The sequence below is a fragment of the Scylla paramamosain genome, chromosome 14 (genome assembly GCF_035594125.1).
Source record: "Scylla paramamosain isolate STU-SP2022 chromosome 14, ASM3559412v1, whole genome shotgun sequence".
Lineage (NCBI taxonomy): Eukaryota > Metazoa > Arthropoda > Malacostraca > Decapoda > Portunidae > Scylla > Scylla paramamosain.
The window spans coordinates 3427172-3440817 of record NC_087164.1 but is presented as its reverse complement, the minus strand read 5'-3'; the positions used below and the strand labels follow the sequence as shown (position 1 = coordinate 3440817).

The following is a 13646-nucleotide window of genomic DNA, read 5'->3' as shown; positions in this document are numbered from 1 at the left end:
TGGAACTCCCTGCCTGCTTCTGTATTTCCACCTTCCTATGACTTGAATTCCTTCAAGAGGGAGGTTTCGAGACACTTATCCATCAAATTTTGACTACTGCTTTGGACCCTTTTCTGAGACTGGACTTTTTTTTCTATTGGATTTTTGTTGCCCTTGGTCAGTGTCCCTCCTGCATAAAAAAAAAAAAAAAATAGTGGCAACTGTGAAGTTCCTGAATTTTGGGTATATATATATATATATATATATATATATATATATATATATATATATATATATATATATATATATATATATATATATATATATATATATATATATATATATATATATATATATATATATATATATATATATATATATATATATATATATAATGCAGAGACAAACGAATATATGGACCTAATATACTTTCTTCACTGTAACTTTGCGAATTATACACATCAAGTCTCACGAATCCTGATAAACTTAAGGAAATTTTTTTTTTCAACTTGAACGAATAAGGCTGAATGAATTACAACAATGGACAGGTATCAGCCTGTATAAGTGAGGAGGTCGCTTTTATAAGACTGAATCACTAATTTTCATTGTAACATAGTCAACTCGTAACACAAAACTTGCCAGTAAATATAAACTTGACAGAAAAATATTGCTCAGAATCAGATCGACTGACTCACTAGGCCAGCTAATTAGATTTAACTTCAACAAATGATTTTCAACTAGGGCTTCCCGCACAAGTTGGGGCGTGAAAACGATACAGGGGTGCGTAAAACCATCTCCCAAAGAATCATTATTTAAAAGTACATAATAAAATTACTCCAAGAAAAAAAAATGTTTATTGAAATGCCTTGGGCTCGTATTATTTTCAACTTGTTTTCATACATGTAAAAAAAAAAAGAAAAATCCTTAACAGTGTTAGCATATAAATTGTCAAAATTCATGTAAGTTTATATAAACACATTAAAGTGGCAAGACAGGGGTGGGAATTGCGTGAATGCCAGCTCCAAGGTGAGGAAAAAAAAAAAAAAGAGCGGTCTTTTTTGCAAATTAGTTTGAGAACCATAGGTTTATAGCTGGTTAAGAATAGCCAATATGTTTCATTCATCGTATTATTGCTTACTGTTGTTGTTCCTGTAATAATATGATCTACCAGTTGTAATACTCGCATTAGCAGTAAAACTAGTAGTAGTAGTAGTAGTAGTAGTAGTAGTAGTAGTAGTAGTAGTAGTAGTAGTAGTAGTAGTAGTAGAAGTAGCAGTAGCATTAGTAGTAGTAGTAGTAGTAGTAGTAGTAGTAGTAGTAGTAGTAGTAGTAGTAGTAGTAGTAGTAGTAGTAGTAGTAGTACTAGATGTAGTAATAGTAGTAGCAGCAGTTAACTTACTACAACCATTATTACCATTTCGACACAGATTTAACGAAGAATGTTCAACTCGCCCCATACCTTACCTCAACCGCACACAACCAGCCAATGACGGAGCGTGTTACCACTACCAGCAGGCCCCAGCAACATTATCAACCCACCATTGTGTTGCCTCCACCTACCAGCATTACTTCTACCTCACCGATGAAAACTGCTTCAACAAGAAGAGTCCTTTGTGTGTTATGCCTGGAGAGAAAAAGCAACAAGCACATTAAATATTATGAGCAGTTGTCTGCAACTGTGTTATCAGCCATCCTTAATGGTGTCATTATAGCTCAAAATATGAGCGAAAAATAAACTTAATTAAAAAAAAATAAGTAAATTATACATAATAAAAATAATAATGACAATTTCCTAATTTTAGGCTCTGTTTTTTCTTCAAAGTAAATAGTCTTACGAACTTAAATTATTATGTTCTGATTCCTAAACTAGTAGCCAACTCGTTTTATGAAAGACAAACTGTTAGATGGTAATGTTAAGCCCCTGTTGACCTAACAGCAAGTAGGTTGTGGCCTCGCTGTCCAGGTATGGTGTGTGAGTGGTCTCAATCCTACCAAAAGATCGGTCCCTATGAACTCTAAGCTCTTTCCGTTAGGCAGTGGCTAGCTGGGTAACCAGCAGAAGACCGTTGGTGAAGGACACACACACACCCACACACACACACACACATGAATAGATAGCTGAAACAAGAGTGGCATTCGACATAAAATATTGTCCCTGATGTGACTAAGTGTCCTAGAATTAGGTCATTTGTTCAATATTTAAGAATTCTATCAAATTTTAAATTAAGTGTTTATGGACCGATACTGAAATCTGTATGTAACTAACCGTGTAACCAAGATAAAAATCATGTTCCACCTTTATTTCAAAGGTCCTGGTCCTGGTCCTGGAGACTTCAAGAACAAACATTACCATAGGGTTATGGTTAAAAATCCCACCTGATAGTAAATAATTATAACTAGCCAGATCAAAATGTTTATACTTAATCAGACTTGTCAGAAGATAATGAATGGTCTTAGTTCAATTTTTTATCCTCGATCCCTATTAGGAACTTTTTTTTTTCTTTTTTACTAGCTTATATTTATTAATTAAAAGTCTGATCCATTAAGATTCTGGGTCAGAACCATTCAAAAGCAAGTATTTTAAGAACATCAGCTAGGGCTTAGCCAAGATTCTCTCTCTCTCTCTCTCTCTCTCTCTCTCTCTCTCTCTCTCTCTCTCTCTCTCTCTCTCTCTTCTAATAAACATTAAATCTTTAGGTATCTGCATTGATAAAAAAAAAAAATCATAATTCAGTGCCGTGGGCAAGTTCAAAATACTAACCCATTTAATTACATTTTCCATCTTATACTCTTTCCAGAATACCACAATTTCAAAAAAAAAAAAAAAAAAACTATGTGGAGAAAACTCATAAAATATTCCCTACATGGAGGTATAGCTGATACTGTAGCCTATTATGAGGAGGCAGCTTTGGATACTTCAAGGGAGCCAGGCATTAAGTCTTACATGATACTATAGATGTAAAAGTAGGCCTTTCAAGAACCCAGAACTTCCATCAAACAAGGTCAAATAATTAGGTTAATTCGAGGTTAGGAAAGTGAAACATGCTGGGTAATAGTTATTATGGAGATTCTGCTTACCATGAGAATGTGCATGTATTTCTGTTTACCTGTGCCTAGACGAGGACCACGCATTTTGAAGTCGTAAAAGATTTGAGCGCCGAAATCTTTATTCAAGCATTCAAGTAATTTGTCAATTTTGCTGGTGCATTTCCACTGTTATCAGACATGTTATATCATCCATCACTATAACAATTCCTTGCTCAAAGGAAATGTTCTTGGACGTTCATCATAATGCAAACTCCTTGGTAGAATGGTTTAATTTCTAGGGCGCATGATAGGTATTTTGAAGAAAATGCCTTAGGCATGCCACACACGCTGTTTAACTGAAAGTCCGACTGACGAAACCGGATTTAACCGCTTTTTTCATGTCAGTTTAAGCGTGTATGAGAGCATTTTAAATGAAAGGCTGGCAGAAAATTAAATCTGATGAACCGAAATTTTCATTGAAAAACTGGCCATCAGTTCTCGCTAATGGAAGGACGGACAGTTTACGTGTGTACGTTGAGGCGACCCGGAGTCTGACCATCACTACGTCAGTTACCAACCACAAGAAAGGTATAGGATATAGAACTGTCACTGACCGTTGTGCTATATACAAGTTAGAGGTACGCTCGCAATGGCATGTTTAGAGATTTTTTTTTTTTTCCCAAGCTTTTAGAAAGTTAGGAGTAATGAAAATTCAGACAGAAACAAGAAAACAAGAGGGTACCTTTAATACCATCACAGCAGATGCAACCCTGAAACAGAAAAGTTTAGGGAAACTTGCATGAGACCAGTTGAGAACTTGAATCGCGAGGCACTGCCTCACAAGAAATTGACTCAGGAAGAAGTTGGACTCAATACCAGCACCTTAACAATAAGCACTGGCGACGCAAGTCCAATGGAAGGAAACCAACATCCACCAGTAAGCTAGAGATTGGGGATGAGCGGAACGCACCAGCTTGGTGCCGTGTCCAGCACACGAAGCCGAGCCTCAGTAACAGAAGAATAAACCTCACAACCATGCTCCAACTTGGAGAGAATAAGATTTCAGTGCAAGTCTGTCAGTCTGTCTGTCAGCACCCCAAGAGGTATGTGTCAAAACTCTTAGGATTGAAGTGACAGCGCTGGCATACAAGGTGTCTTAATGAAACGAAGGTAGAGGTACTTAAATCAGGTGGTTGTCAAATATAAGTCCCAGGAAACATGTTTCCTCCACACAAGAGATTTTTCTACCATACAAATACAAGTATGGGTTAGGGTGAATACCATGAATTCTGCTAAAATGTATGGCCACAGTTTTCAAAGCCGAGAAATGAAATTGCCACGTTGCAGCCCACTGATAAATCCTATTATTTTTTTTAAGTATTGACTATTAATTAACTGCAACTTCCTCTCTGTCCTCTTCCTCTCAAAATGCAAGATGTTAAGGAAATTGGTAGATAATTGGTCACCAACTGATAATATTTTCCAGGCTTTGGAATGGGGATAACTATAGCAACACCACCAAGAAAAGGGAATATCTCTGGTATTCCAAATAAAGAAAAAAAAAGTCTAATAAAAAGGAATAAACTCTACCTGCATGTGGCATAAAAATGCACATGGGAGGTCATCAAGGCCCTGTGACAAATCACCACTGTGATAGAGCCATCTTTCACTCCAAGACAGAAAAGGGACACTATAAGATTCACCACAATTGGAAGCAAAGTTTATTCCACCTGATTCCATATAATGATGATGGTGTGTCAAAGGCAAATTGGAATCTTTCCTGGAAACACTTGCAGTGATCTGCAAATATGTGAGCAACCACCTTGGGATCAGCCACTGTCTCACTAGCATAGCATGAGACACTACAAGAGGGGTAGGAGGCAAAAACTTATCAGAAATCTTGCAAACTCTCTTCCATACTTGTGTAAGTGGGGGTCTGAGCTGTAATCAAGGAAACAGTTTTTCCAAGACATTCACTGCATTCTTTAAAACCCACTGAACCTGAGCCACAATGTTGGCAAGCGACAAGAGAAGGCAGCACACTTCACCCTCACTGCATTAGAGCAATCATTGTTCCACCAATGGACCGAATGTTTGTGGAGATGGTCAGATGTCCTAGGAATGGATTGTAGAGCAACAGATTGTTATGTGTCAATGAAATATGTTGCAGCTTCATCAGAGGTATCAAAGTCAGTCAATGAACAATTAGGTAAAGTGAGTTTCATAAAATGCTGTCAATCAGCCTTGTCTAGATGCCACCAGGGAATATGAAACCTTGGCTAAGACTTTGTGGATTCTAATATTATAGGAAAGTCATCACTGCCATATAAATCACAAAACCTGTTGATCAAAATCTAAAAGAGCATTAGGAAAACTGAAAGGAATATCAATGGCTGTAAAACTACCAGTTTGACCATGAAAATGTATTGTATCCCCAGCTTCTCTTCTATAAAAGCGAGTAAAACACTCCTGGGGTTGATTGTGCTGTCACCGCAAAGCAGGTGGCAACAATTAAAATTTCCTAGTAAAAGAAACAGGGAGGGTAGATCCTGCATGAGACAGTTAAGATCACACCTCTCAAGAGGAACACCAGGCTGAAGATATACACCTGTTTACAAGATTTTGACTGCAACAGCTTGTAGTGGAGTTTGCAGTTGAAGATTAATGTAAGGTATGTCCTTGTGGACCAGAATTGTAGTGCCACAATGGCGGCCTTGCCCAATCAAAATAAAATGCACAGTATCCAGAAGGAGTGGGACAAGCCGAGTCTTCCATCATTGTCTCTTGGAGACATACACACACACTAGAAAGAAATGTGATGGGAGATTCAGCTCCTCTCATGGGACACACAAACCATGACAATTCCACTGAAGGATCATGAACAGCCTTGTTGTGAGTGGGTTTTCTGGGAAGCCCCTGAGAGAAGTCCTTTTTCCAACTTTACTTGGTTGGCAAGGCTTATCCACTCCTGCGTCACTTGTGGAAGCAAAAACCAGAGATTGTGTACTTTATGCAGGGATAGGAACCTATACATGAATCTGAAACTCCTGAAGAGAGCAAAAGAGAAAGATTCCTCGTGTCAGATGCATTGGTATCACTCCTGGAGAAAGTTGTATTGTCCAGACATGCAGGGAAACCCTCCACATCCATATCAGATGTAGACAAATTACTCTGATTATTGATGTCTGGTTCAGGAACATCTGATGCTCTTAAAGGAATCTTTTTAGCGGGAACACCCATTGAGTCAAGGGACTCAGCAGGTCCTCAGGAACATTTCTGGTGGGACTGAGAAGAAACTATGGGAGGTTTCTTTGTATGTCTGTTGAAGTTTAAAAACCTTGGGAGGTGTTTGTGGTTGAGAATCCATGGGGGCATGGACCTCTGCAATATAAACTCTTGTATGAGGAATCTTTACTGAAGATGCAGTGGAGGACTTTACTGAAGATGAATGGAGGGCTTTGATGAAGATATAGGGGAGGGCTTTTCTGAAGCTGCAGTGGAGGCTTTGCTGAAGATGATGCAATGGAGGGTTTGTCTGTAGCCACTGACAATATAGAGAATTTGTTATGAAGAGCAATGGAAGAAGCAGCATTTCCGCAGGAGCGGGAGGAAACAATCGATGGCTAAGAAAGGCAGGGAGGGGCTTCAACTGTATCAGCTGTAGAGGAGAAAGGACTAGAGTGGAAGGAGTAGGTGTATGTCTTTGCCCAACCACCATTGGTCAAAAAGAAGTTCCTGCCTGGCATTACCAGGCTGATTGAAGAATGTCCTGCTCAAGAATGTCCTCTTGCAGTGTCGAGAATGCAACAGGTGAGATTCCCTGCAGTAAAAGGAACAAGGTTCTGATTTGCATTCAGGAGTAGGGTGTGAGTCAAGGTCAGAGCAGTGACTGAACTGGTCTGTATGAACTCTGAGCTCTTTCTGTAAGGGAACGGCTAGCTGGGTGACCAGCAGACAACTGTTAGTGAATGACACACACACACACACACACACACACACACACACACACACACACACACACACACACACACACAGATAAATAGATAGCTAAAACAAGAGTGGCATTCAACATAAAATATTGTCATTGATGGGACTAATTGTCCTAGAGTTAGGTCATTTGTTCAATATTTAAGAATTCTGTTAAATTTTAAATTAAGTGTTTATGGACTGATACTGAAATCATGGCTTGCATTAAATCTTTAGTTCATATCAGCACACTTTTACTATAACTAATTTTTTATTATTTGTAAGGAGCACTCCAATATCTTTTCTAGATACTTAGCAGTGTAAATAAAGTTACCTTGACCTTTCCTATAATATGCCACAAACCAGTAAGGTGTAGGGTCTTGGTGAACTTTGGGAGCACATTCTTCAGCAACATCAAAGATATTCTGACAATAATCATTCTCACTGTTAAGTACATTGCTTTATCAAATGATCTCAACAATTAAGTTGTCTCCAAGATGCAGAGAATTTATTGCCTCAAGAGCAGCTTTGGCAGCCATGCCAGATGTAAATGTCACATAGCACCAATTAGAAAAACAGTGTCATACTTGAGACGGATATGTACAGTTGTTCTGAAAGGCTCGAGTGCAGAGTGGAAAGCATGGTAAGATAATGATGCATATACATTAATGAAAATAAGAGTATCAAGAAAAGACTGAACAGCTGATCCATGGGATCTTTCAGCATGAAAAGCAATGGCAGAGGGAGTACAAACTCCAGCCTACACTTGTATAACATCACCATCCCGACCAGAGAGTGATGTCTCAAGGGCCTGGTCCACCATCCATCAAGGACCAAATTAATTTTTGTGTACCCATAAGGAAAGTACAAATATGAAATGGCCAAGGGAAACCACCTACTGGGATTAAGAGGGGAGTGCTGGCTGTCATGAACAGGGCCACTCATCTTGAAAAGAGGCCCCTCATGATTTGAAAGTTTGTCCACAACAGAGCTATGACCTCTTCCTTTGATGCATCCCAGCCCAGACACCCAACCATCCAACACAAGATGATCTCAAATGGGGGCTCCTCTGGTAGGTGGCACTGTTAGCCTGTACTGGCAGCTTGACTCTGAGAACTATTTGGTCTGGTACCTCATGGTGACCTTGCTACCACTGGTAGTTCTCTCCCCCCCTAAGTAAGGCAGAGCAGGGGCTGAAGGCCTCTCTAGCCTCATTTGCCAGTTCAGAGGGACATGCAAACCCCCACCATGACAAGGCAGTTCCCACTAGGAGAGAGAGAGAGAGAGAGAGAGAGAGAGAGAGAGAGAGAGAGAGAGAGAGAGAGAGAGAGAGAGCTCACTTGCCCAGAGTGGTAACACTTTAACAGAAATGCAAAACTGGCAACTCACACTGCCAGAAGCAGGTTCAGGCAGCTTGGGATCCCACTTTTCCATGAGTGCCCAGCTGGCCACATACATTGTTACAACCAGAATACTGCCCCACTCACAGCTGCCACTCACTGTTGGGTCACCTTTCCAAGACTACACTTGTAGGCCAATGGAAGGCAAAAAACAGGTCACTTGTGCATCATACATAATAGCTACAGCCTCACCCCTGCCTTGCATGCAGAAAAAAAATATATAATTCTAGACTTATCCTAAGTGCTGAAAGGGACTTAAACAGACACATGCTAGGGTGAAACAGACAAAAACTGATGCCACACAATAAGGCTTTAATATTCTGGGAGCAATGGCCTACAGTAACAACCACCCACACTAACAGAATATTACAGCATGCCAGTCCGAGTTAACCTCGTCTCAAATCTCTCAAAAGACAACTTGTCTCCTTAAAATTGACAGGTTGGAGAGAAGGAGACTGCTGAACATGAAACACAAACAACGATTCATCCTCTGACCACAACAAAACATGCAACGACGACAAGATCAGTTGCATTTAAATAAACACTAGACAAGAGAGTTAACTTGACTTGTACATAACAATTAAGCAAACATCAGAGCGTAGACAGACAAAAACTGATAGGTGGTTGTCTCTCAAAAGAAACTCAGAGACCTGAGGGCGGTATTCTGAGCATTCATAGATGGCCAGTGCAAGATATCAAACTGTAAAGTACCAAACCCCCTCAGCCAACTACTTGTATGGATTATAAAGGTAAAATTATCTGAATATACCAGGTCTCTCAACAGAACATCTTTCCCATCTGAATGTGACTTGCCAACTGCCTGGGAAACAATGTGACAAAGTGCACACATGCTATGCTGGTCATGTGGCAAGAGGAGGGGCATATCGCATGCTTCTCAGACTGTTTCTCTCAGAAAACACTCAGTCTTAAGCAAATCACTGCATTGATATCTTAGGGGCTAGCTGGGATTTTGTTTGTTCACATTGGGCTATGACTTTTCTTCTTTTTGGATATTGGTTTTAACTCACTGCAGAAAGGGAAGGGGGAGAAATTAAGTAAAAATTAACTTCAATTGGTGTGGAAGAATTTACAGTAAATTTGACCCACACACCCATTATGCTATGACTCATTCAGTCTTCCCCCCACATTTCTTACAGCCCGTCATAAGAACTTACCCCTTGTAACACTCCACTTATAAGGGAAAATTTTTGGAAGCACACTTGCAGAATTTTTTTGGCAAACAATCAACAATCATCAATTCCCCCAATATATCAAAATGGTACCTTTAGCCTACCTGCAGATACAGAAACTCAAAAACACTAAAGGGCCAAGATCATGATTACAATACAGTCTGGTTTGCTCTTTGGAGCCTCCATGTTGCATCCCAAAAAGAAACTAAAAATGCCTCTTCCACAGCTAAAGTAGAAGGGCTTGAAAGCCCACTCTCACTAAATACATGTGACAAGAGGGAAAAACAATAACTGGAACCAGTTGGAGAGGGACTACAGACAGGTGGTGGTCAGGCCTGCCCAACACCTGACAGATGTGGCAATACTTAAAACCTACAGCCACACCGGGCCACCCAAAATTCTATCACAATCTCTCCAGTCTTCCCAACACCCAAATGTCCAACCAATGGACTCACATTTACCAACAGTACCAGTGCCTCCCAATACTCAAATGGCATTACATACTGGAGCAACTTTTCTCTGACCTCCTCTCTCCACCAGCTATACTCACCTTAGGCCAGGTGGACATTGAGACACAGGGCAGCACAGAGCAGGATAGAAAAAGGCAGGGTAGGGCAGTAGAACACAGGGTAACATAGTTGTGGTGCACACATTGAGAAGCAATCTGTCATCCTTTGCGGTACTGTGATCATGGCTGTCACAAAAGATTACTTAAAAATGAGTTTGAGAAAGTAATCCTGTTGTGTGACATTGGTGAAAGAAATAAGTCTATGTGGAAGAGTGGATACATGGAAGAGATGAATTTGCTTTGACTTATGAGTTGTCTGCTAGAAGATACAGGAACTCTTTCAGATTTTGCCAAGATTAAATTTGAAGATGTGCTCAGTATGGTATAAAATGGCCTATCCTCTGAAGGATATAATGCCCAAAAAACAATCAGGAGCAGAGAAAAACTGGTTGTGTTTTTAAGGTGTTGCTACGCTATGCCACATGTGTACAGAAAACTGCAATCTAACAGTTGTGTAGCGCAGGCCAACATAGGTATGCACCTATGCTGTGCTGCTCTGTGTGTCAACCTGCATGCTTACATTTAAACCAGTGAGATGGAGTTTTCTACCCTGCTCTGTGCAACATTGCCTGTGCTGCCTATGTCTTAATGTGCACCCAACCTTAAACTCCTCCTGACCCTCTACTTCCTTAACATGTCCCTGAGAGGCAAAATCCTCATCAGGCATGCCTTCAACTGTAGTCTACTACATGAACTATTACCCACAGTGTCTGGTCTCAGCAGGGGAGCAGCTTGCTCTCCACCTCTGGTACACCCCACAAGGGAGGAACTCCCACCTTTCCAGCCAAGATGAAAGTCCCCCTGGCCTCAGCAGTGATCCCCAACATCCCAGGCACAACAGAATGGGGTCCTACCTGCATACTGCGCCACTGCTATCACATCTATCTCTTAAGATGAACTCTTCACTCAAACCTTTGCTAAAAACTCTACCTTGGACAATTCAGGGCTTGTTCCTCCCTCTCCTCCACCCTCTGACTACTTCATGCTACCTATTAAAATTCTTCTCAATGATGTTTTCCATGCCCTCACTTGCCTAAACCCTCGGAAGGCTTATGGACCTGATGGTGTCGCTACTATTGTTCTCCGAAACTGTGCCTCTGTGCTTGCACCTTGCCTAGTCAGACTCTTTCAATTCTATCTTTCAACATCTACCTTTCAACTTCTTGCTGGAAGTTTGCCTACATTCAGCCTGTTCCTAAATAGGGTGGCCATTCTAATACCTCAAACTACCATCCTATTGCTTTAATTTCCTGCCTATCTAAAGTTTTTGAATCTATCCTCAACAGGAAGATTCTTAAACATCTATCACTTCACAACCTTCTATCTGATCCCCATTATGGGTTCCGTCAAGGCCGCTCTACTGGTGATCTTCTGGCTTTCCTCACTGAGTCTTGGTCATCCTCTTTTAAAGATTTTGGTGAAACTTTTGCTGTTGCCTTGGATATATCAAAAGCTTTTGATAGATTCTGGCACAAAGCTTTGATTTCCAAACTACCCTCCTACGGCTTCTCTCCTTCTCTCTGTAACTTCATCTCAAGTTTCCTTTCTCACCATTCTATTGCTGCTGTGGTAGACGGTCACTGTTCTCCTAAATCTATTAACAGTGGTGTTCCTCAGGGTTCTGTCCTGTTACCCACTCTCTTATTATTTATCAATGACCTTCTAAACCAAACTTCTTGTCCTATCCACTCCTACGCTGATGATACCACCCTGCAATTTTCCATATGCTTTCATAGACATCCAACACCTGAGGAAGTAAACATTTCATGCAGGGAAGCCACAGAACACCTGACTTCTGATCTTTCTAAAATTTCTGATTGGGGCAGAGCAAACTTGGTATTGTTCAGTGCCTTGAAAACTCAATTCCTCCATCTATCAACTAGACACAACCTTCCAGACAACAATCCCCTCTTCTTCAATGACACACAACTGTCCCCCTCTTCTACACTGAACATCTTTGGTCTGTCCTTTTGTAGTGCTGAGAAATTAATTATGTATATTTCTACTTTTTTTCCTAGGCTAGGGCCCATGTAGTGTGCGGGGGTGACCAGAATCTCAGTACCATGTGACTAACCCCTCCCCTTCCCCTCCTCTCCTCAGTGTCCTTTTGTCCTTGCTTTTCCCCCCCCCCCTCAGCGTCATTGTGTTGACCACTTCTATAACAAATTTACCCCGTGAATAAACGTAATTTCTCCTGCTTGGCCAGGTTATAGAGGCGAATTTTTCACCTAATCCCAGAGAATGGGGAGCCCTTAATACGATAAAATTAATTCTATAATGGTAAGGTCTTAAACCAGCCCAAACAAATCCCAGATAATCCCACCGCTGCCACCAGTTTAATGCCCTCTAAGGGGGTGTGATGTTCCCTTGTGGCACACGATAATTACAAAACCTATCACTGGATTAGGAGAAATATAAGAAATTCCAAGTAGGAATCAATAATAGAGTAAAGAGAGCCCTGAAGACCCCAAACATTCATTTTAATAATATTCAATTTGTACAAGAACTGAGCGAGGATGGTGTTCACTGGGACGAGAGAGGCCAAGCTCAAGTAATCAGTAAGATCAAAAGAGTTATTGAAGGTCACAGTAGCAATAGAGAGGCAGTGGAGTAGAACACATTGTCCTGGAAGAAGAAAACCTGAGCGCATACTGTGTATCGCAGGTCACCTAACAATCACCCTGAGATATTGTGTTCTACACCCAGTACGTTAAACTTCCATGTGAGCAAAGATGACTGATAATGTTCGCCTCCCAAGGCGTGGATTAGACCCGTGGCAGGACTTAATGGATCATAACACCAGAGAGAGCCTGGGAGCAGTTAAACATGAAAGTAAAGGGAAAGACTTGAACACTTTAGAACAGGAAGTAGAGGAACTAAAGCAAATCTTAAATCAACAAAATCAGGTAATTGGGCGCTTGGCTAACATCCCTAATTTACACAGAGCACCTAGCACTCCCACCAAACCCCGAGATATCCCAATTCTTGAACTCCACCACCTACAAGGTCTTGACTCAACTACCCAATTGCAAATTTTCATTAAACTGGTGAGCAGCGGTGGGATTTATTTCGCGACTGACCGAAAGAGGTGGAGACTGGAAATAAGTGTAAATGTTGAAGGTGGCACTTGTAGGGCATAGCCAGATTCCCCGGCATCTAGAGGTAACAAATGTGCAAATTAGGATATTCAGAGCCCCTGGAGCAAAGGCTAGAACTTTCTTTGAGGATGATCGGTTAAATCGAGTACTTGAGTGGCAACATGACTTGACCATCTTGTGGATAGGCAGCAACGACATAGAAACATCTACCAATCCCGCTAGGATTTTCTCCGATGTTAAGAACATCATCAAAGAAATCACTGCCAAATGCCAATCACTAGTGCATGTCTGCCAAATTGAACCCAGGACCAACCCTAGGGGAATATCAGTGATAGGATTTGTAATTATCGTGTGCCACAAGGGAACATCACACCCCTTAGAGGGCACTAAACTTTACTTATAATCTAAACTAGAAACT

General features: G+C 40.8%; 1 protein-coding gene across 6 annotated transcripts in view; it reads left to right on the top strand.

Moving 5' to 3' along the window:
- Window positions 1–2274, top strand: part of LOC135106752 (mucin-2-like) — a 41019-nt gene extending 38745 nt beyond the window's left edge. For 3 of the 6 annotated variants that reach the window (XM_064016018.1, XM_064016017.1, XM_064016019.1), the window contains one exon: window positions 1407–2274. In XM_064016018.1, coding sequence (XP_063872088.1) covers window positions 1407–1632 — 226 coding nt within the window. In that variant the 3' untranslated portion in view covers window positions 1633–2274. The remainder of the gene's footprint in view (window positions 1–1406) is intronic. The other 3 variants (XM_064016021.1, XM_064016020.1, XM_064016022.1) reach the window with 1 other exon arrangement.
- Window positions 2275–13646: the final 11372 nt, after the last annotated feature.